The sequence below is a fragment of the Podarcis raffonei genome, chromosome 1 (assembly GCF_027172205.1).
Source record: "Podarcis raffonei isolate rPodRaf1 chromosome 1, rPodRaf1.pri, whole genome shotgun sequence".
Lineage (NCBI taxonomy): Eukaryota > Metazoa > Chordata > Lepidosauria > Squamata > Lacertidae > Podarcis > Podarcis raffonei.
This window is the reverse complement of record NC_070602.1, coordinates 136,704,721-136,726,835: the sequence shown is the minus strand read 5'-3', so window position 1 is coordinate 136,726,835 and position 22,115 is coordinate 136,704,721. Positions and strand designations below refer to the sequence as shown.

The window sequence follows — 22,115 nt, the reverse complement described above, 5'->3', positions numbered from 1 at the left end:
AAATTTTATCCAGTTCTGCCCCCAAACAATAAATTTAGAGACTTTTCCTTTTTAAAACAAAAAACCAGAATTTAAAAAGGTCCTGTTCAAAAGCCCAGACCATATTTGGCAGTAATTTGGCAGGTTTTATCCACCATGATTGCAAATTCGCCAATTTCTGTTGAAAGGAAAACGGTTATAGACGTCTTTTGATTTCCCAGTAGTGAAGGCGGGGAGAGGAAACGGAGCAGATTTGGGCAGATGAGTCAAACAGAGCAAGCTACGAAGCACCTTGCGCTGAATCTGGATCTAAACGGAATCTTGTGGTTGGTGAACACCCCTCCTAATTACATCTTTCACAACTGCACTATAATTTTTATTTTTGCAACTATGTCATCATCTCTCCACCCCCAGCCCAATAAATGGAAGATTGTTGCAGAGGTCTGAGTATCTTTCTTAGGTAGCCCTTCGGTTGGAGGGACATTCTCACTGTAGCACTTCTACTGGAGGAACCAGACCATAAGGTTTTTCCCACTGGGAACATTCCATTCTTTCCACTTCAAACATGTTGTACATGCACTGTGAAAGTTAGCTGCGTGAAAGGCATGGGCACCCAAGTGGAGCACATTAGGGCTTGCCAATCAGAAGATCAGCGTTCGAATCCCTGCAATGGGGTGAGCTCCTGTTGCCCGGTCCCTGCTCCTGCCAACCTAGCAGTTCGAAAGCACGTCAAAGTGCAAGTAGATAAATAGGTACCGTTCCGGCGGGAAGGTAAACAGTATTTCTGTACGCTGCTCTGGTTTCGCCAGAAACGGCTTAGTCATGCTGGCCACATGACCCGGAAGCTGTCTGTGGACAAACGCCGGCTCCCTCGGCCAGTAAAGCGAGATGAGTAAGCAACCCCAGAGTCGTCCATGACTGGACTTGAGGGTCAGGGGTCCCTTTACCTTTTACTATCACTTTGATACTTGTTCACCCCATTTTGCTGGCACTTTATCTTTTTTTCTTTTCATTTTTTAATAACTTGAAGCTGAGAGCATCTCATGATATCATTCAAGCACAGTGGTACATACCCATGTTGCTGTTGTTTTAAAGTGGCAAACCCCAACTGCCACTGTATAGCCTTTTGCCATTTTAATCGTTTATATGGAGGCCCCGCCTTCCCCCCTTTCCAGGGCTTTGGTGGACAACCGCTATGTAGAAGTAGATTTATAGCCCAATTCTATTTATGTCTACTCAGAAGTCCAATATTTTAAATATTTTAAATGAGACTTAGGCTGCAATCCCAAGCATAGCAGGCTTACTAGGATGCAAACCCTTATTAAATGCAGCTAACTACAGTTGTGCAGTGCAATCATATGCATGTCTACTCAGAAGTAACCCTAGGGATTTCAATGAGACCTCACTTCCTGGCAGTGCTGACTCGAGAGGAAGGCAAGGTTGGACATTCAAGACAGGTCGAGGCATCACTATTTCTGCCTTGCATAGAGCATGCAATAAGAACAGAGGCAGTCCATGGGAATTCTGTTTTCATGTTGTTCCAGGTTAGATCTCACTTAAGAGTACTGTGCCTGAACTCCCCTGCCCCCCGGTGAAATCCTAGGGCCAACACCACTCGCATGAGCTGGGGAGTTTTAAGTTCATGTTTAAAGAACAGAAGTACAGTTATCCACAGAGCAAGTCATGTTTGCAGCATGGTTTAAGAGGCCTTTCCTCCTTTTTTTACATGAAGACAGGATATAGCAGGGCAGGTGGTGAGACTAACAAAGATATAGCGCTAAGAAGAAAAACTGTGTTAATGTCTCACACCAGATGTAACTGACCTGTAGAAAACTCTATGAACTGAAAACAGAGATACTATACAGTGGTACCTCAGGTTACGTACTTAATTCGTTCCGAAGGTCCATACTTAACCTGAAATTGTTCTTAACCTGAAGTATGTAGTTTTGTCATCCATGAAAATAGTTCAATAAAAACTTTTTTAAAAAGAAGAAAAAAACTGTTTTAATATTGTTACTAGATTTCCCACTGTAATCAGGACTGCATGCTCAATGGGAGAACCTGAAAGCATGCCCTAGTGAGAAAGAGGCAAGCACTTATTTGTGTGTGTGTGTGTGCGCGCGCATACTATATAATTTCACATCTATTACTAGTAAGCTGTATTTAACAAGCATTACACCCAGTAATGAAATTTGACAAACTTATGGTGTGAGGGAAGAAATAGTCTCAAACAAGTTTTACAACAATGCTGTACAATTACAGTATGCAAATTAAGTGGAATCATGTCATATGCCAATTGGATGAGTCATGTCTGGTGTAAGGATCCTTCAAGGAAGGCAGCTGCAGATAACTGTATGTTAACTAGATGAGACACCTTGCCCTTTAGAGACCGGGGGGGGGGTGGCAGGAAATGAATTTAGTAAAGCCATTTGGTAAAAATCAACAGCATGCAGGTTTCTCGCAAGCACCAAAGTCTTACAGGCTGGAAAAAGAGGAGGAAATGTTAGAGGTCTCTCTCATGCACACACATATCACAGAACACCTGAGTGCCAAAAATAAACAAGGTACTGAAATGGCACCAACCACAAGGGTTATAGTGAATGTGTGCCGCATCGCCACTGGTGTGGACAGTATTTGTACATTTTTAAAGGGCAAGACTCCAAATATTGGAGAAAATTCACTTATCGCTTAGAGTACTGACTGGGTAGAGCTAGGAGCCACCCATTGGGAAGAAGTCCAAGCTTGAGGTGGTTGATGTCTGTTTATTCACACGCTGAGACAATGAAGAGGCTACATTTCACAACAACACTGTGCCTGCAGGCGAGGAGGGCTGAATAATGCCCCCACCCTTGCTACATTTCTTTGCTTCAGGCACTCCCCCCCCCCCATAGCATGGCTCACTTCTGGTCTCAGGGCAGGTGTGTGAGAAACAAACATGGCTGCCTAAGGTGCCAAAGGAAGCTGTTTAAAAAGCTGAATGAACAGCAAGCTACCTGGTATTCCTCCAGGTGATTGAAGAGGGTGTGGGAGAAACTGACAGGATGACTGTTATGCACACATACGGGAGGAGAGGGTGTGACAGGTTGTGCTTTATTACAAAGCAATCTTCCCCAAAAAGCCATTAATGTGAATATAATAGTTCTGCCGCAGATTAACCAATGATTCAACTCCACCCTCATTGTAACCTTCAGCAAGAGAGCAGAGTGGTCTAACAACTACGTAACTGGCACGTATAGAAGTCTTCCGAGGGCTGTGTATACTTTGCATACTGGCAGGATCACCACCCAAGAATGGAACCTATTCCCTTCGGCAGGGAAGGCCCAGAGCTCAGAGGTAGAGCCCGGAAGGTGGTTTTGCATGCAAAAAGCCCACACTCCAGTTGCAGGATCTCAGGTGCCACAGCTGGGAAGGATTGAGACCTTGGAGACCTGCTACCAGTTGCTACTGTGCTGTTTTGGACCATGGCCTAGCTCAGTTTAAAGAAATGTTAAATTTCAGCATTTTTCTTTTTTAAAAAAAGTAGAGGGAGCCCCAAACCTTTATTCTTTGTTTCTGCAGGAGAATTGCTGGAAAGCATGTAAGGATTATCTCATGGAAGTTGATAGCCAATGGCCAGATTACAGCAACCACACAGAAGCTTCTCCAAAACGCTCCATGTGCCTGCTGACTCCAAAAGGCAAGCAGTTCCAGCACAGGGACTCACAATGCAAAATAAGGTCATTTTCGCCACAGTCCTGCTAAACACCCACAAACAAGTAGCATAAAGGAAATCAACTGCATGTCTTTTGCCATATGGAGAAAGCCACCAGACGCAGCAATGTAGCATCTGTAAAACAACCTGCTGGCTCTCAGAAGTTAGAAAGTAGATAGATGGTGGTCCAGAATGGCACTTTAATTCACAGTTCTTCATCCTCCCCCCGCCCTACCAAGTATTACCTCTCCTCTGTTTTCAAAACCCTGCACTGGAAACTTCAAACTACTGTTAAATTGCAATGATTTTCCCCCTGGAACAGCATTATTCTGAGTTTCAACCATTTACAGTGGAGGCACCACTACAGTTCTGCCAGAGGTGTTGCCTGATGGGAGGTAAGACCTGAATGGTTCTCAGTTATTGCAAGTGCCTTTCCCCTGTGGACGTGAAGGCTACCTGCAGAACTGGAGTCAGGGCCCTGTGCACTCTGCAGGTGTGGGTGAGCGAAACTATGGTTTAGCATGAATGAGCAAGCACACTGGCACCAGGAGCAAAAATCACAGCCGCTTCCTTCTACCAAAGCTCCAGCTACCAGGAGCAAAGCTATGATTTGGCTTAGGCTTACATGTGAATGAAGCGTGGCAGTGGGCAGTTGCACTGTGCTATCATTTCTGTTTCCCCATTAAAGAATGTCACTGGGATGATGCTACAGTCTGACGTGTCACTGATAGAAGCACAAGGAAAATGGCAAGTCTGCTGGGCTGAGGGTTGCAGTTTTACTGCTTCAAGGGGTGACAGAGCTTCTAGATTTGAAGAACAAAATTTTAAAACCACTGCCACCACATAGACTTAAGCTACATCTTCCCCCACCCACCTTCCAACAGTTTTGGGGTTTTTCAGTCTTCCGTCCTCCAACCCCCACTCCTTTGCTTTCCTTGCCATTATTTTTTTTCAGAAATCAGAACAGAACACTTCAGCTCAGCTCTAGAATATATATATATATAGTCCAAATTGATCAGAACAACCTTGCAAAATACTTATTCCATTATAGATATTTTATAGTTCATACAAAATCTAACAGTACCCTGGCATTTTAATCTTTCAATCAACATTATCCAATATGTTTTGCAATAAAATTGAGGATTCATAGTACACATGCAAACATAGCTTATAACTAATTAAAGTTTGCAAACAGACATTTACAACCAATTAAAGTTGTCAATATTAAACAAAGTGACAAATAAAATAGGAAAGATGGGCAATAGATTGGAAAAAATGGATCATGGCTGTTAAGACCCACTGCACCAAATAAAAATAGCTTTGTTATATTATTGTGCAGTTAACTAATGGCCGGGAAAGGATTTAGATATTTAATTATTTTTCCAAAGTTGGAATGGATGAAGTCTGTTTAAAGCCAACATATTCCAAAAAGGCAGGACCCCAGATGAAAACAGATGAAATGGCATTAGTTGAGGCCACTGAAGCAGAGAGCTTGTGTCTGGACTGTACCACTTTAGATGACAGGTGGAAACTCACATGACTACACTCTCTTCCATTCCAAAACATTCCCTGCACATGGGGAAATAGTATGTTAAGGGGCACAAAGTTTCCTATGCACTGTGGATTTTGATGTGGAGGACCATTCAGTCGTGTGACTTTCCACCTGCAGTTTGAAGTGGTACAGCCCAGATCCAGGCTCAGCACCTCAATGAGAACTAGGCCAAGGCACCAAGAGGGGAACTGGTACACCTGATAACTGTTACAGCAAAACAAAGAGCATCAACTGACCCAAAATCACCAAGACAAGTCACAAGCTACTCTAGTCACAAACTAATCTGACCTGGGAAAACATTCTTTCCCACAATAAAATACAGTCATCATTTACAATATGAGGGAGGGTGAACAATCTTCTCTAAGGTTAAGAAACATTGCTCCAAACCTCCTGCTGTCCACTCTCAACAGCAGTGTTAGAAACTCAGATATACGAGCTAGGCACCAAATGGCTCCTTAAACCAAGGCTGCAGTTGCCAAAACAGAATGAAGCCACTGTAACCCAGTGCCTCTGACATCCATCCCACAGAGTCCGTCCAAAAGGAGACCATGGTACTGAGAGCCACAGAGCGACTGAGCAGAAGTAACAGGGTCACACTCCCCCGTCTCTCTCCCAATGAAGGTCATCCATCAAGGCGCCCATGGCTAATTCAGTTCCAAAACCTGATCGGAACACAGATTGCAGTGGATCAGTCTCATTCAGGAATACCGGCCACTGTGTCACAACCCTCCTCTCCACCATCCTGCCAGCTTAGTTGCTTCCAAGGGTGCCGTTCCAGACATGTACATCTATCTGTAGATTTGCGTGTAAAGTACCATATTGGATACCACAGAGATAACATCACTGCTACCTGGTGAGAGTGAACTAAGATATAGTCTGTCAAAAATAAACTTTATGTGTCTTAAAAATAATTATCAGTAAAAAAATTATTTTAAGTATTTTGACAACATCTGTGATTTCTTTCTGAGGAAAATAGGACAAGTGACTATATACTTGTGACTTGTATTTCTCTCTTTGGAAGCTGAAAGAGCATAAGCTTGCTGCATACACTAAGCACACAGAATATAAACAAAAGCATCCAAAATCACCCCAAATAAAAAATAGCTTATTGGTGCAACTGGGGGCGGGGAGTGGGGTGGGGTGGGCACAGGACACAAGCATCACACAAACAGTGCCCTCCTGTTACACCAGCATTGCACAGCAGCTCAGTCAATGTGGTGAATCTTCTACAGAGGCAGTCTTAATGGATGCATGAATGGCAGAAAGCGAGGGACTGCTACCATTCAGAGTTTTAATAATGCCCACTCCCTTCACTTGGAGTGTGTTACAGCCTTACACCCACTTCCTGAAGTTACTTAAAAGGCAGTCTCCTAGTGGCTACTTTCTGGGCACAAATTCTTAAGGGAATTGGAATCAGCATTCACTGGTCCTAGACCCCAAATTGTTTCTTCTCACAATTTTATCAGGAATTAACACCAACCTCCCTCTGCATAATTACCTTTGGTATTTTTCCTTTTAGTTGTAACTAGACTGACAGTAACACAGGGATAGAAGCATGTTTCTGTTGTTACCATGAACAGCTGGGAAGCTTTGTCCCTAGTCGCTTCTGAAAAATTGACCCATCATCTTAAGGTTCTGAAGGGGACTGCTAAACTAATGGAATTTGCTGCCACTTAAAGGCTATGGACAAGCAACATATGAAGCCACTTATCCCTGTGAAGTATGACTTCATTTGGCAACCAATGACATATGACTTTGTTTGTCTGGTCGGCCCAAACCATGCCCTGCTACACCCGACCCAGATTAACAAGACAACGTCCCTCCGTTTCGTTCATTGCCTTACGACTCCCTCGCTGCTTTATTCTCACCATTCCAGTGACTGGTGTTTTTTCCCCCTTAAGTACATTCAGAGTTATTGTATTGCAACTTACTACTTCCGTTGTCCTTTCTACATCTTAATAATAAAAGTTTAAAAATGCAGCCTAGAATTCTCTTTATAAAAAAAAAGAATTCTCTTAAATAGATAAATCACATGGGTGAGCAACAGTCTCACCAGCCCTTCACCTTGGGTACAGGGCAAAAGGCATACTTTTGGGATAGCAGTATGGGATAGCAGGCATATGCAAACTCGGCCCTCCAGATGTTTTGAGCCTACAATTCTCATCATCCCTGGTCCTGCTAGGGATGATGGGAGTTGTAGTCCCAAAACATCTGGAGGGCCGAGTTTGCCTATGCCTGGTCTAGGGCAAGGAGAGGTCAGTTACAGAGGCAGGCTAGGCAGCTGCCTAGGACACCTGCCATGCCAACAGGAGAGTGCCAAATCTTCATGTATGAGCATGGCTGGTTCCCCTCAGAAGCAGGGAATGTGCCCCAAAACCCTTTTGCAACATCACAGTGGCTCCCACTGCCAAGAGGGCTTGAAGCTGGATAAAAGTGCCTATTCACTAAATTTGTTTCTCAGCACTCACTTATAAAACTTTCAAGATGGTATTCAAATTGATCACCCACCAAAGAATACACAGTATTTTTCTCTTTCTCTCTCAGAGACACATATTGCACAGTATATATAATATTGTTAGTTAGCAGACACAATCTCATGTTGCAAATATCACTGCTCTCTTGGCTTCATCTATAATCTATGTATGCTATATGTAATTATAGATGTGGTAATGAAAAGATGAAACTGACATCTACGCAACATGTGCCAAAAATATTTGACCTGCAACCTTTTGGAAGCAAACCTGAAATCATTAGTAGTTTAGCCAAGTCTTACTCACCTGGAATTGCCACAGGCTAATAAATATGAAGGGAAAAAACCCTCTCTCCCAAGCATGTAATTTTACTAGAGTTGGGTGAGAGTGGCTTGTTTCGAAAGCAGTTGTTTCTCTCTCCTGTCTGGTACACACAATGTTTACGGTACACAAAAAAGCCAAGAAAATTGCCTGTTATGGGCTTCTTCCTTGTTTCAACTGGATACAAATACAGCCAGACTGAGGCAAGGGGTGTAGTCCTAAATTGATCTGTTCAGGAAAGCCACAGTGGAAAAGCTTCTATTATACTTTGGAGGAACAAGTCCCAGAAGAGTAACAGAATCAATACTGTTGATTTCGGGGTGGGGGTGGGCATTAGATAAGGAAAAACAGCTCTATATAGCATTTAATCTTCTTTTAAAGTTAAAAAGTTAAGCTCTCAGTCCCACACACATTAGTGCGGGACCCCAAGTAGGGCTCCCAGACTCTGAACTTTCATTTTTTCCCCAAAGGAAGTCTCCAGCCCTCCTGGAAAGAAAGTCATGAAGCAAAATGTGCAGGAACCTTCCTAAGGGATTTCTGTGCTGCTCCCGGGGTGATGGATGAGTGATTTGTTTGGACACCAGCCAATAGGAATCTCTGGATTCCTAAAGAGTTGCTGTATTCCCCTCTCCTTGGTGCACTTATTTTCTAGGCAGAAATTCAAAAGGTTAGAACTTTTCTCATATGGAAATATGATCATGAGCAAAGCTTCATCATGACTGTTATGCCAACACCCCCACCATGGCAGCCATTTTTTGACTGGTGCCCCCAGAACTCTCTCAAAATTCAAATCCACCCCAACCGTTCAATCCAAAATGTTTGGCAATTCTTGTATTAATGCAACATACCAGCATGAGACAGCCTTTCAGCACAGGACTAAGTTGCCAACACAGGTCAGAAATGCAACAAGCACAAAGAAGTTTCTGTTGCCTTCAAGTGCATGAAATGCTGCATAGGAAACAGCCCAAATCCATAAGCCCATCCATACCAGGTGAGCCTAATGATCCAAATATGAATGTCTGAGAAAGTTTTAACCCCACCACTATTGCCTGTTGCCTAGGTCCAGATTCCAGAAACTAGGGCTGGGCAAATATACATATATAGAATCCAAAACCAGTTTGAAGTCCATATCATGATCTCAGTTTCATAATTTTTGGCCTGATGATGATGATGATGATGATGTGTGTGTGTGTGTGTGTGTGTGTGTGTGTTATGCAAAAATCTTGATGCAAGAAAAACCGTGAAGGCAGCCAGTGCCTCCACATAGCTCCATCCTTATTTAAGACATTGTGATAAATCGATATATTGTGATGTTTAGCTGGATATATATCACAATGTTGAAAACCACATATCATCCAGTCCTGCCAGCGACACAATGTATCAGAATGTATCGTTGTATCAATGTATCATGCATCAAAATGCACTCAGCAAGCATCCTGTCTTCTAGTGTCTTGATAGTTTTACATGTCATTATATTTTGTTTTAAACATATTTTGGGAGAAAGTAGGATAGAATTTCAAACAATTCATTTCTAAATATGAAGTTGAGAAAACAAAAATAGCAGCAGCAAAGAAGCCAGTTGAAGGACTCTCTGGAGGTTTCTGTGGAGACCTTGCTTCAGATGGAACAGATTTTTAGGGATCTGACAGGCATACGCAAGCCCTGCCACCTAGCTGGTTTTAACAGAATTGTAGAGTTGGAAGGGGCTCTGAGGATCATCTAGTCCAACCCCCTGCAATGCAGGAATATGCAGCTGTCCCACATGGGGATCGAACTGCAACCTTGGTGTTATCAGCACCACACTCTAACCAGCTGAGCTATCCAGGGCATCTTCTCCAAAGAAAATGCAGAAGATCTATTGAAATAACAATGGGAGAAAGAAAGTACCTACAGTAAACCCTGCAGAGAACCCCAGTCACAACTTGGTTGCGACTCACACACACAAATATGCTTCTTTCATCAGAACACCAATCCATGGACACAAATTGCTGTTGATAAACCTGAAGAAGTTACAAATGCTCAGAGCTTTAGAAACTGGTGGCCCTTTCTATCTCCTGATCACAGGAGGCAACAACTCAGGTATGCTCCACTTCAATGGCCCCTCCTGAACTCCATCCCCCTGGCCTTTCCCCTGCCGCATAAACTGAGACCCTGGTGCCAATGGTAGTGAAAATGCAGGCGTGGGAATTCAAAAGATCTGTGGTGCTGCTGTGCGCACAGCACCCTCTGCATGTTCCACACTGTCAACAGGATCTCTGGTGCAGGTGGCTGGGGCACCTAAGATCAGTGGAAGATTCTAGTGAAGGTCTCAGAATAAACTGCTTTGAGGTTCAAACCCCAAGTCCTCTGTATTCAGGCAAAAGCCCTGGTGCTTGGCAACAGAATTGGGTCTGTATTCACAGGCCAAGTCAGAGGCACAAAGATATCTCCCCCCCACCACCACCACCATCCTGGAACAGCCATCTATTTTAAATCTAGACAAAATTATGCATTGTACTTGCTGGTTTGGGTTAACAGGGTAGCACAGGGTAACAGTTGAATTTAGATGATAACATTCTATGAAACAGCAACTGCCCGATTTCAATATGTTCATTTTCACCCAACAATTAAAAGTGTACTCTTTGCATGCCTACTCAGAAGCTAGTCTCACTGAGTTAAGTGAAGCTTACTCCCAAGTAAGTGTTCACTGAACTGCAGCCTAATTTGGGCAAGCATTCCTGTCGACATAATAAAACAGGAGTTTTCTTTCTCATCATTGATAAAAAAAGAAAGAAAAAAATGAAGGAAGTGAGCAGTAAAGTTTCATAGCTCAATAAAATGCATATCTGAACTCCAATTCCACAGGTTTGGAAATGTCTAAATGTCTGAATTATGAGAAGCTACCATGTAAAGTTCAGTTCAGAGTACTAGCAATCGTATTCTTTTGCAACGTATATATAATAATTGGATATTTCATAGTAACTCTCAATTTAAAAGGCTCATAAAACCTGTGTTTTACTCATAACCTCCCGGAGGACAGGAGAAAAGCCTGAGTGTAACACCTTCTTCTCAGCCAGCGGTGAGATGAAGATCATACTTTATTACTACAACAAGTTCATTCTTAAAGCTTCACCTTCCTAGCAGAGCATTATTTGCAAAAAATAAAAATCCACTTTGCAGGAATCCCCAAGCAAGTGCACAGTAAGAGTGGGCAGATGGAAAACAAAGTTGTAAATTCAAGTTTCTCAGTTTTAAAGGTCCATTAAGACATTCCAATCAACATCAAAAGCAACCCACAATCCTTAAAAAAATAAAATCATCTCATGCAATTACATCCAGTGGGTATTTAATACTCTAAAGGTATGGAGTGTTCGCAAACTTAAAGCGGTCTTGAAACACATTATTTCCCTCAAAGAATTATGGGCACTGCAGTTCACCCCTCAGAGAATTACAATTCCCAGCAGCTCTTAATAAACTACAGCACCCAGAATTCTTTGAGGGCAGAGGGAAATGTGCTTCCAATGTGCTTTAAAGGCATAGTGTGTATGAAGCCTGAGTCTAAGTTAAAAAGTTTAAAGTGGTTCAACAATTAGAAAGTTATTACAAATAATACCATTTCAGAGGCAGTGAAAGGAAGACAGAACAGCCACAGAGAATACGGTTGGGGGTTTGTCAAGCCTTCAGTCATTCAGCTCACTGAATATAGCTTTAGAATATTCTTGGCTCTTTGTCTTCATTTTGCCTTTGCTTTGGAATCATGCCTAAAAACTGCTTCGATGACAAAAGAAACTAGCAAAGCCTAGGTTTTTCCTACCTGGTTCAGATAAGTACTAGCCCACCCCCCCCGGAATAACTGAGACTGGCAATCAAGCTCAGATTTAGACAAGACATTAGCATGAACTACAACAAATCTGTCCTGTCCTCTCTTCTTGCATTTGCAAACTACGTAGATCGAACAAGATTGATAAACCTGCTAGGCAAAAGCTGTATGAAAGGTGACTTACTGCTTGTCATGTGACTTGGTGAGGTATGCTGCCCATTGGGTGTGCTTGAGGTGAGGTCAATTGCCATATTGGAGTGATCCCTTTCGGGCGAAAGTTCATTGTCACCTATTCCATAGAAGAAAACCTTCTATCAGTTTCACAGAGGAAAATTGACATTTGTGTTCAAGTAAGAACATGTGCTTGCGAAGAGGAGGGGAGATTATATTTGAAAACTCAGTTCCCAGCCTGATTAGATTCTTCCACAGCTTAGGAAGGGTCATTTTCTGCGGCAAAATATATTAGCTGCTGCTCTGGGACAGATATCACTCTGTACGCACACCCCTTTTCATGTCATACTCAGTTACTTGACTTTGTATAGTATGTATAATTTTAAAAGCAGAATGTCATCCCACAGGGAAGCATTAAAAACATATGGAGTACACACATGAAAAAGTTACAGTCCACCCTGTTTCCCTTCAATGCACAGATCCAAAGCATATGTGCAGTTACACTGAAGTGCCCAATACTGTATTTAGTATTAAGAGTCACCCAACCCATGCTGCCTTAAAATAATGAATTCAATAAGAAGACAAAGAACATTGTGGCCCCTAAGTGGCAAAAGGCACGAAAGAAAATAAAAGCAATACTTACATGGCATGTATCCATCAGTAGCCTCTGCTTCCATAGTCAAAGTGCAGTGCTGCAAGGCAAAAAGTACACTGTCAAAGTTGCCCTCGCTCTGTCAGTTATTAAACATCTGGGCTCCTAAGCCATTTGCCCATTTTCTGCTGCTGCTGCTGCTGTTATCAATTTAATCAGTGTTTGAGCAGCACAAGTGTCTCTGCCTAGGATCTTCCTGCAGGCATCCAAGTGCTGAGGCAGGTAGAAAACTTTAAATGCCAGAAACAACCCTGTGCAGAAGAAAGAAAGCGGGAGGGAAACAGACACACACCTGAATCCCCGTTTCCCTGTTTCTAAATAAGTCCTGTTTGTGTCGGGTGTATTTCAACGAAGATGCCAATGCTTTATCAGTAAACAGCCTCCTATTCTTCAGTCCACAGTGTACTTGCTAGTAAGTCTGACTGAATTCAGGGGGCTTAACTGCCAAGTGAGAACTTTGGGATACTGAGCTGAACGTCTTGTGGGATGCCGGCACCGCAAGGTTTCCTGCACCGCAGTTCCGTGGTGTCCTCGGCTTCAGAACAAGTAGGTGAGTCCATACTTTTTAAAAGCAGAGTTGCAGCAACTATTTCACCCAGGGTCCAGTTCATTCTAACTTATCTATTCTAGCCAACCCTGGAGCCCCTTCCAAAATACTTTCGGACCACATGCTCTATACTGTAGTAATCTCAAAAAGTTTCTTGAAGCACATTACTAGCAGAGAACAAGCTATTACTTTCCAGAAACCTAAGTCACTGTATTAGATGACTCCCACTAACTCAAGACTTGATTAAAAATAAAATGAAATGAAAAGGTTGGTCATCATCACCATATCATTTTAAGAGGAAACTTTAAAATGAAGGGTGTGTGTGGAAATAATGGCAAAAGAAGAGTTTCAATTTTTCCTCTCAGTCCCCAGCTCCCTTTTGCCTTTAGTTTCAAAACTCTTGCTACACCAAGCAGTTAAATTATTCACAATGAGCCATTTCTGTATTGATCGCCAAGTATATTTAGACCCAGCTCCTGGAATTTCTCCATTACTTACTGGAAAACAGGCAGCTTCATTTCTTGTCTCCTAAACCACTTCCCTTCACCTCATCCCCCTCTTTTTTTTAAATAAATAAATAAGATATACACTTTTCTCTGCCTTCTTCCCCCACTCTGCAAACTGCAGATCAAATTCCTAAGACACTCAGTATACATAACGCTTACATTTCAACAGGCGAAGCTGCCATCCAACTGATGCTTGCCTACATGGCTTTAATAATAATAAATATAACACACCAGCTCTAAATGCTTGAGCAGAAGCGCCGTGCCCTCCTGCCTCTTCAAAATTACCTTATCTTCCCTTTCCTGCAGGTAACACACCCGGTAACAAGTGGGGGGGGGAGTTGTCTGAAAACAACAAGCTTTTGGTGGGGTGGTGAGATACTATCCCAGGCAATGAGATGGGAAGAAAGGAAAGGAAATATACAGGGTGGGGGAGAAGAGAGAGAAAAAGTTCTATGATTAAAATAAAAGTTTGTTCACCATTTCTGGCTTCTGGTGGCAGCTTCTAACCCCTCCTCCCTGCCAAGAGCGAAGAGACAGAGGGGATTATGATGCACTGGAGGTATAGGCAAGATGGGGAAGCGTTTTGAAATGATCCAGCCCCTTCTTCTCCTCCTCCTCTTCTTCTTCTTCCCCCTCCCTCTCGCCTCCCCGCCTCCAGAGTTCAAGGGAAGAGGAAGAAAACTTACAGGTAGGTCACATTCAGAGCAAATGGATCGGTGGGGAAACAAAGCACAAGGCAGGAGAAAGGAGCGTCTCTCTCTCTCCCTCTCTGTCCTCCCCACCCACCTTTTTTCCTCCCCCTTCCCCAGGATGGTTTTGTTGGAATGGCACGTACTTTCAGGAAAGATGAAGAACAAAAAGGAGAGAGAGAGAGAGAGGTCAGCCAAAGCGACAAGCAATGCGATTAACTAGACGAGAGAAAACTTGATCCACCGGTTCCTTAAGAATCGGGGGGGGGGGAATCTTGGAGGAAAAGAAAGGGGGTGCTTGGAAGGCGTGGATCAGGGAGTTTTAAAAGGGAAAGGGAGCCAAGCAGCAAGAAACCAAGGCCAGCTTCACAAGAACTGTTTTTTGGCCCTGGGCGAAATAAGGAGATCTTAATTTCATCTCTCTCTCTCTCTCTCTCTCTGTGCTCCTTCCCGAGTCCATAGCAGAACCTGTCAAAGTAATTTAAGCCCTGCGTTTTCAAATGCAATGCGTGCCATGCCATAAAAACCCCGCGTTTGCGTTCGGAGAAATCTTTAATCGTGGGTTTCCTTGCATGCATCTTGCATGGGAGACAGTTGCAAACGGTGACAAGCCCCTGTCAGTTTCAAAGAATGAGGGCGGGGGGGGGGGAGAGGGCTGACTAATCAATCGAGCACCCAAGAAAGCAGATTCCTTGCTTTTTAAAAAAAAAACCCTGACTTATGCTTTAATAGATATTGCCTTTTTGGTCTCTTGAATCGCTCGATCTACGCTGAAGAAGAATGTTTTGAAAAATCATCATCATACAGTCCTCTTCGCCTTCCTGCACCATTATAAATATTTGCGGGGGGGGGAGCGGGTAAAAACAGCAACAAGTCATTTGACTCCCGGGGCTCCGGAGATGCTCCGTTATTACGCGTTGCTCTGACAGACCTTCCTCCCCTTTCCGGCCCGCTCCCCCTCGCCTTTGCCAAGCACAGACACACACAAACACACACAAGATGCACGGAAGACAGAGGTCGCGTTTTGCACACAGATTTTGCAGAGCTGCTCTTGCCCCCCCCTTCCCACCAAAATAAGCGCCCCCAGCAAAGGTTTACCTCAGCAGCAGAGCATGTTGCAAATCAGTTCCATCACCCTTGTTTGTTTGTTTTGTTAATGAGCTTCTTTAAGCCCCCTCCCTCCCTCCTTTTCTTTCCTTTTCTTTCCTCCTCTCCTCCTGCGCGTAACGCTCGTATGTTTGCGCGCCGCAGTTGGTTATGGAAACTAAGGCAGTGGATCTGTAGCTAAGGGTAATCCTGCATGGTTTTTTTTTTTTACTTCCTCCATCTTCAGAGAGCAGGGTTAGCCTGGGACAGCTGGTCAAACCCCGAGAAACCGATCCCGGGAACTCAGGCGCGCACAGGCGCAGCACACATCCTCCCGGCGCACATCTCTCGCCAGGCGCCGGCGAGGGAGGAGACGGGGAGCGGGAGCGCGAGGTCGGGCGGGCGGGCGGGCGCGTCGCCGGGCGCTCGGCGGAGCCGCTCAGCAGACTCGGCAATCGATTGCAGGACAAGTGCTCAGCTGCTGCTGCTCCCGCCGCGCGCGCGCCGCCCGCGCCTCGGCCAGGCGGCTCCTCCGCACCCAGAGGTGCCGGCCAGATCACGGAGCCTCCTCGGCCGGGCGCGCCGGGAAGAGAGCGGCCTCCATCTCTCTCTCTCGCGCTCTTTCCCCACCTCCCTCCAGGAGGGAAGCAAGAGCAGCGCCGGGATAAAAGTTGGTGGGTGTTTTGCTTCCTTCCTTCCCTGCTAAGCGCAGGGCTACGGAGACAGGTGCCTCCTATTTTTGAGCAAGGTTTCCCCCCCCCTCCTCCAGCTGATTCTAGGCAGTAAACAAAGAAAGAAAAAGAAGCAAATTGCGTGCGTATTTGTTGGTTGTGTGTGTGTTGCATGGAAAACCCAGCATCTCATGATGGGGGGTATTTTTATTTTTTTATTTTATGCATTTATATCCCACCTGTTCCTCCAAGGAGTTCGAGTTGGTATACATAGTTTTTCACCTCCTCATTTAAACCCCACAACAACCCTGTGAGGTAGGTTGGGCTGAAAGGCAGTGAGGGGCAAGGTAGCCCAGTGAGTTTCACAGCAGAGCAGGGATTCAAGCCCTGGTCTCCCAGCTTCCTAGTCCAGCGCTCCAACCACTGCACTACGCTGCTCAATCTCAGAGGCACCCTCCTTTTAGTACTTCTGCTGTTCAAGTGGTAACTGGCAATAAAAATGGGGAAAATGGGTGCATTTGTAGTTGCTGTGCATCAGTCGTCAGAGCATGTCTCCTCAGAAATCAGCCCCTTTGTGTTAAATTGGGCTTACTCCTGGGGAAATGTGCATAGGATTTCAGCAGCTGCCTTTGCCGGGAAACAGGAATTCTCATTAGGCCTAAAACATTTAATTGAGTATATTGGTTAGATTAATCAATTTTAATTTCTTAGATTAATTTGGCCTCCAGTTCTTTATTGAAAAATACTATTAATCCAAGTATTTTTTAAAATTGCAGAGGGCAAGTACCAGTTATAAAAGGCTTTCTTCCATTTATCTTACTTAGGAGATTATGCCTCTTCTTATTTATTATTATTCATTACAATTATATCCTGTTTACAAGTCCTTCCAAGGCAGCTGACAAGAAACATTAAAGTGAATTTTTAAAAATACACAATCAACAGTACACTAGAGAGTGCTGAACTATGACCTGGGAGACCCGAATTCAAATCCCACTCTGCCAGGACGCTCACTGTGTGCTCCTGGGTCAGTCAGTGCCTCAGCCTAACTTAGCAGAGTAAGGAGAAGATCCATGTGTAGGAGCAACATCTTCTAAGTTTGTACGTCCTGTGACATGTAAATCATTTTAAAACAAATTATGTTACTTCAGATTATGTTACTTCAGAACTATTGATCCCCCAACTCAGGATTTGGATCATCTAAGATAGCTGTAATTGGGGGGTAAAGGTACCCCGACTCTGGGGTTGTGCACTCATCACGCTCTATAGGCTGAGGGAGCTGGCGTTTGTCCGGGTCATGTGGCCAGTATGACTGAGCCGCTTCTGGCGAACCAGAGCATAGCACGGAAATGCCGTTTACCTTCCCGCCAGAGCAGCACCTATTTCTCTACTTGCACTTTGACGTGCTTTCGAACTGCTAGGTTGGCAGGAGCAGGGACCGAGCAACGGGAGCTCACCCCGTCACGGGGATTCGAACCGCCGACCTTCTGATAGGCAAGCCCTAGGCTCTGTGGTTTAACCCACAGCGCCACCTGCATTTTGTGATAGGCCATCACAAAACTTGCCTTGGACACAGGTCTAGAAAAAGAAAACTGTAGAGGCCTTCCTCGCAGGACTGATGCCAAAGCTACAATCCTAAATATTCTTATGTGGAAGGATGTCCTTCTGAAGTCAAGGGGACTTACTTTAAATTAAGTATAATTAGGCTCAGGATGCAAATGAGATAAGTAAATTAATGTAACTACTTAGAATATTTGAAATGAGAATATAAATACATAAAAGGCACACACATACAGTGCTTTTTAAAACCAAAAGGCTCTCAGAAATTGTTCTGTAAATTCTCATTTGTGAACGTCAATGCCAAATATTATCCAGGTATTTTCTGAGTGCTCTCTTGTTTATTAAACTTTTGACGTGCAAGTATACTGCATTTCAATATTTGATATTTGAGTGTTGATACTTGGCAGTATTTGATAGCTGACATGCAACAACATTAAATATTTGACATTAATGGTGGATCATACATCATCATGGCTTTCAGGCTTTCTATCATCACATAGCACTTTCTCCACAGACGTGTCTGTCAAGGAACACCTATGCAGTTTTTGAATGCTGCTCTATGTTCCTTTGTTTTTGTTTTTCTAAAAAAAAAACTGTCTGCAAGTAGGGAACCACTGAGGAAGGTACTAATTGTGCACCATCCACTTCACTAGTTTATAACATATTCTGCCACATATGTAGATCTGGCCTTAACTGGGTCAAGGTGTTGCCTGAAGCTCATAGGAAGCTGCCTTCTACGGAGTCAGACCATCTTGCCCAGTATTGTCTACACGGACTCCAGCATTTCATGCAGGTCTTTCTAATTCTACCTGGAGATGCTGGGGCTTGAACCCGGGACCTTTGGCTTACAAGGCAGATGCTCACCCTCTGAGCCATGGCCCTTCCCCACATGCAGCCCCACATTCTCTAGAGAATCTGGGTAATGAAACACAAGAGGAGACAGCTGGAATAAAGTCAGAAAGAACTTCAGAATAAATATGACCAAATGTATGCTAATATAAGAACCTACTCTGTGGCAGGAATGGTGGTAGAAAGAACATATTTTAGGGTCACAACTGCACAGAGCTGTCCTGAACACGACAATGAGTGGTGAGGTCTGCTTAAAATCTTCTTTTAAGCAGTTCTGGGCTGCATCAATAGGAGTATAGCATCTAGATCAAGGGAAGTAATAGTGCCACTGTATTCTGCTCTGGTCAGACCTCACCTGGAGTACTGTGTCCAGTTCTGGGCACCACAGTTCAAGAAGGACACTGACCAACTGGAACGTGTCCAGAGGAGGGCAACCAAAATGGTCAAAGGCATGGAAACGATGCCTTATGAGGAACGGCTAAGGGAGCTGGGCATGTTTAGCCTGGAGAAGAGGAGGCTAAGGGGTGATATGATAGCCATGTTCAAATATATAAAAGGATGTCACATAGAGGAGGGAGAAAGGTTGTTTTCTGCTGCTCCAGAGAAGCGGACACGGAGCAATGGATCCAAACTACAAGAAAGAAGATTCCACCTAAACATTAGGAAGAACTTCCTGACAGTAAGAGCTGTTTGACAGTGGAATTTGCTGCCAAGGAGTGTGGTGGAGTCTCCTTCTTTGGAGGTCTTTAAGCAGAGGCTTGACAACCATATGTCAGGAGTGCTCTGATGGTGTTTCCTGCTTGGCAGGGGGTTGGACTCGATGGCCCTTGTGGTCTCTTCCAACTCTATGATTCTATGATTCTATGATTCTTGGCTGATAGCATCTTAACAAAGGCGTGAATGGATGGGTCCAAGGGACTGTAAAACCTAGATTGAAAAAATGGTTGAAATTTCCAACCTCCTTGAAGTTTTCAGGCTGCTCCTAAAGCCTGATGACCGTGTCAACTAATATCTAGTCACAAATATCCCCTGTGAATGCTTGAGTAGCTGGCAACTCAATTCCAGAAATGTTTGAAGGGTGCGTTTTATCTAGATCAGTGTTGGGACTGCCACTCATATCAGCATAGGATTTAAGGTGGTGCGGGTGGTTTCTCCACACAAGGTGCACAGCTGAAGTTCCATAAAAAAGCAACTATACCAAAAAGAATTATTGTGAAAATAAGAAATACTTAGGGGGGCACCAAATTTTGTCTTCATTCGTGGTGCCATATTACTACCCCGGTCACATCATCCCTAAACTGTTGGCCATGCTGGCTGAAGTTGATGGAAGCTGAAGTTCAATAGCATTTGGATTACATTACAGGCTCTCCTCCCTGCTCTAAACTTCCTTCAGTCCACCTTCTGCAGCAGTTTGGGTGCTGAAACAGGGCTGGATGCATTCCCACAGTGGCTGCACTTTATTCTCTGTACTAGACAATGTAAAACTATATAGGCCTTAATAATCTGTACATTAATCTCTCCCACCCCCACATTATATACTCCTTATAAAGTATTCCATTTTTATGTTTATATGCAGCAGTATCAATAAAAATACCTATAAAGACAATAATGAGCCTCCTTAATATTTGCTGAGCCTGTCTTATTAATTTTTAAGTTGATGCTATACAATGCAATAATTGTTTTCTATTACTATAAATCATTATTTTCATTGAAACCGTTGGCAGCTTGGAAATGTATGTATTTCATTTAGATAGACAGATATACAGAGAGAGACGCTAGTATCGAAAGGTTATTTTTATCTTTCCAATCACCACATTTTTGTCTTAAGAGAGAAGAAAGTTTCCTATAATTGTATGGGAATTTCCCACAGCATACAAGAGAATGAGGAAGCCCTGGTACAAACAGAGTTCTCTGCACATGATCAGTCAATATGAGCAGACTGTTTGAAAAGTTAATCATCAAAAATCCACTTATTGGAGGGTATTCCGCTTAACTGCAAAAAAGTGCTGCATTTTAATAAAACGTGTTGTTAATTTTTATACTTCACAATGACCAGGAGCCAAGTTTTCCTGGGGAAATAATAAAGGTTGCATTGATGTTATGTTGCGTTTGATTCTTGCAATAATGGATATTCTTATTTTTAATTGGCCATGAGGGACAAGAGTCTCAGGAGCACACACAGTCAGCCGCATGAATCCAAGTGCCTTGTCCATGTCCACACCAACCAAAATTTATCCAAAAACCAGTACTAGATTCTATACACCTCTTGAGATTATGCTGTAAGAGCAGAATCAAGGTACCTGTGGGTGCAAGTGATGTTATCCTCAAAATGTCACAGAAGGACACCATTGGTTCAACCTCCTCCTTCAGGCCAGACTTTAAAAGGCCCCATATACCTGAAAAAGCTCCACCGGATGACACAGCGAGGAGACCACGGAAACAGCAACTGTCATTGAGAAGGCTCAATAATGACCACTCACTAGTTTTCCTCCACTTGTGTTCAAGCCATTTCTCAGCTCCTTTCATTGCCCTCAGCTCTGGTTAATAAATAAATAAATTGTTAAATAGCTATTAAAAATACTGAACCACAACCTTTTAAATCTGCATTTTAATTTTCATAGTGAAGCATTGGATTCATTTAGTGTGACACTAGATGGAGGAGTGGTTCATATCTTTTGTTAGGAGCTTGCATATTTGTTATGAGCTTGCATATTAAACTTGCTCTTAATACTTCATAGATTATAAGGCTGGAAAAGTTCTGTCATCACCAGGCCTTAAAAAACTTCTGGAGAAAACCACTCACCTCTGGTACAATGGAAGACCACTGTTGGAAGTATTTAAGGCTGTGCTGTACTGCCTGTACGATAATCTGAGTTTAGTCTGTTTAGGTTTGTCAAAGTTTGTTCTATATACAGTGGTACCTCAGGTTACATACACTTCAGGTTACATACTCCGCTAACCCAGAAATAGTGCTTCAGGTTAAGAACTTTGCTTCAGGTTGAGAACAGAAATCGTGCTCTGGTGGCACGGCAGCAGCAGGAGGCCCCATTAGCTAAAGTGGTGCTTCAGGTTAAGAACCGTTTCAGGTTAAGTACGGACCTCCGGAACGAATTAAGTACTTAACCCGAGGTACCACTGACTGTAATAGGAAGAAAGTTTGCAACAGTGTGGCTAGAAAACTTGGAATTCAGTCAATGAACCGTCTTGTCACTTGGCATAACTATTGGAGCTGTAAGCATTGAAGCGGATCCCACCGCTACCACGAAAATGTGGAAACCCCCCTCCATAGACCCTACATACACTATAACCACCATGGATTCTCTTATGGTTTTTACATGATGTAAAACTTTGGAACTTGGAGACTCCGGAAAGGTGAACAAGTAAGGATTTATTTTGCAGAACTAAGTTGGTATAACAAAATGATTTGTCAGGAGATAAAGTTCTTTTAGTAAACAGTTAACTAATAATTATACTGAAACTTGTGGATGTTACAGGCTTCTAAGAAGGTAGTAAACACGCAGCTTCTGTTTAAACTTCAGTTGCTTGTTTAGTTATTACTCTTCAGTTAGATCAG

General features: G+C 43.4%; 1 protein-coding gene across 7 annotated transcripts in view; it reads right to left on the bottom strand.

The window, feature by feature from the left end:
* Positions 1-15,783, bottom strand: part of IKZF2 (IKAROS family zinc finger 2) — a 107,781-nt gene extending 91,998 nt beyond the window's left edge. For 2 of the 7 annotated variants that reach the window (XM_053364523.1, XM_053364541.1), the window contains exons 1-3: positions 14,167-14,302; positions 12,628-12,676; positions 11,998-12,102 (exon numbers count right to left, since the gene is read on the bottom strand). In XM_053364523.1, coding sequence (XP_053220498.1) covers positions 11,998-12,102; positions 12,628-12,676; positions 14,167-14,169 — 157 coding nt within the window. In that variant the 5' untranslated portion in view covers positions 14,170-14,302. Of the gene's footprint in view, positions 1-11,997; positions 12,103-12,627; positions 12,677-14,166; positions 14,304-14,375; positions 14,474-15,476 lie in introns of those variants that run through there. The other 5 variants (XM_053364551.1, XM_053364572.1, XM_053364532.1 and 2 more) reach the window with 4 other exon arrangements.
* Positions 15,784-22,115: the final 6,332 nt, after the last annotated feature.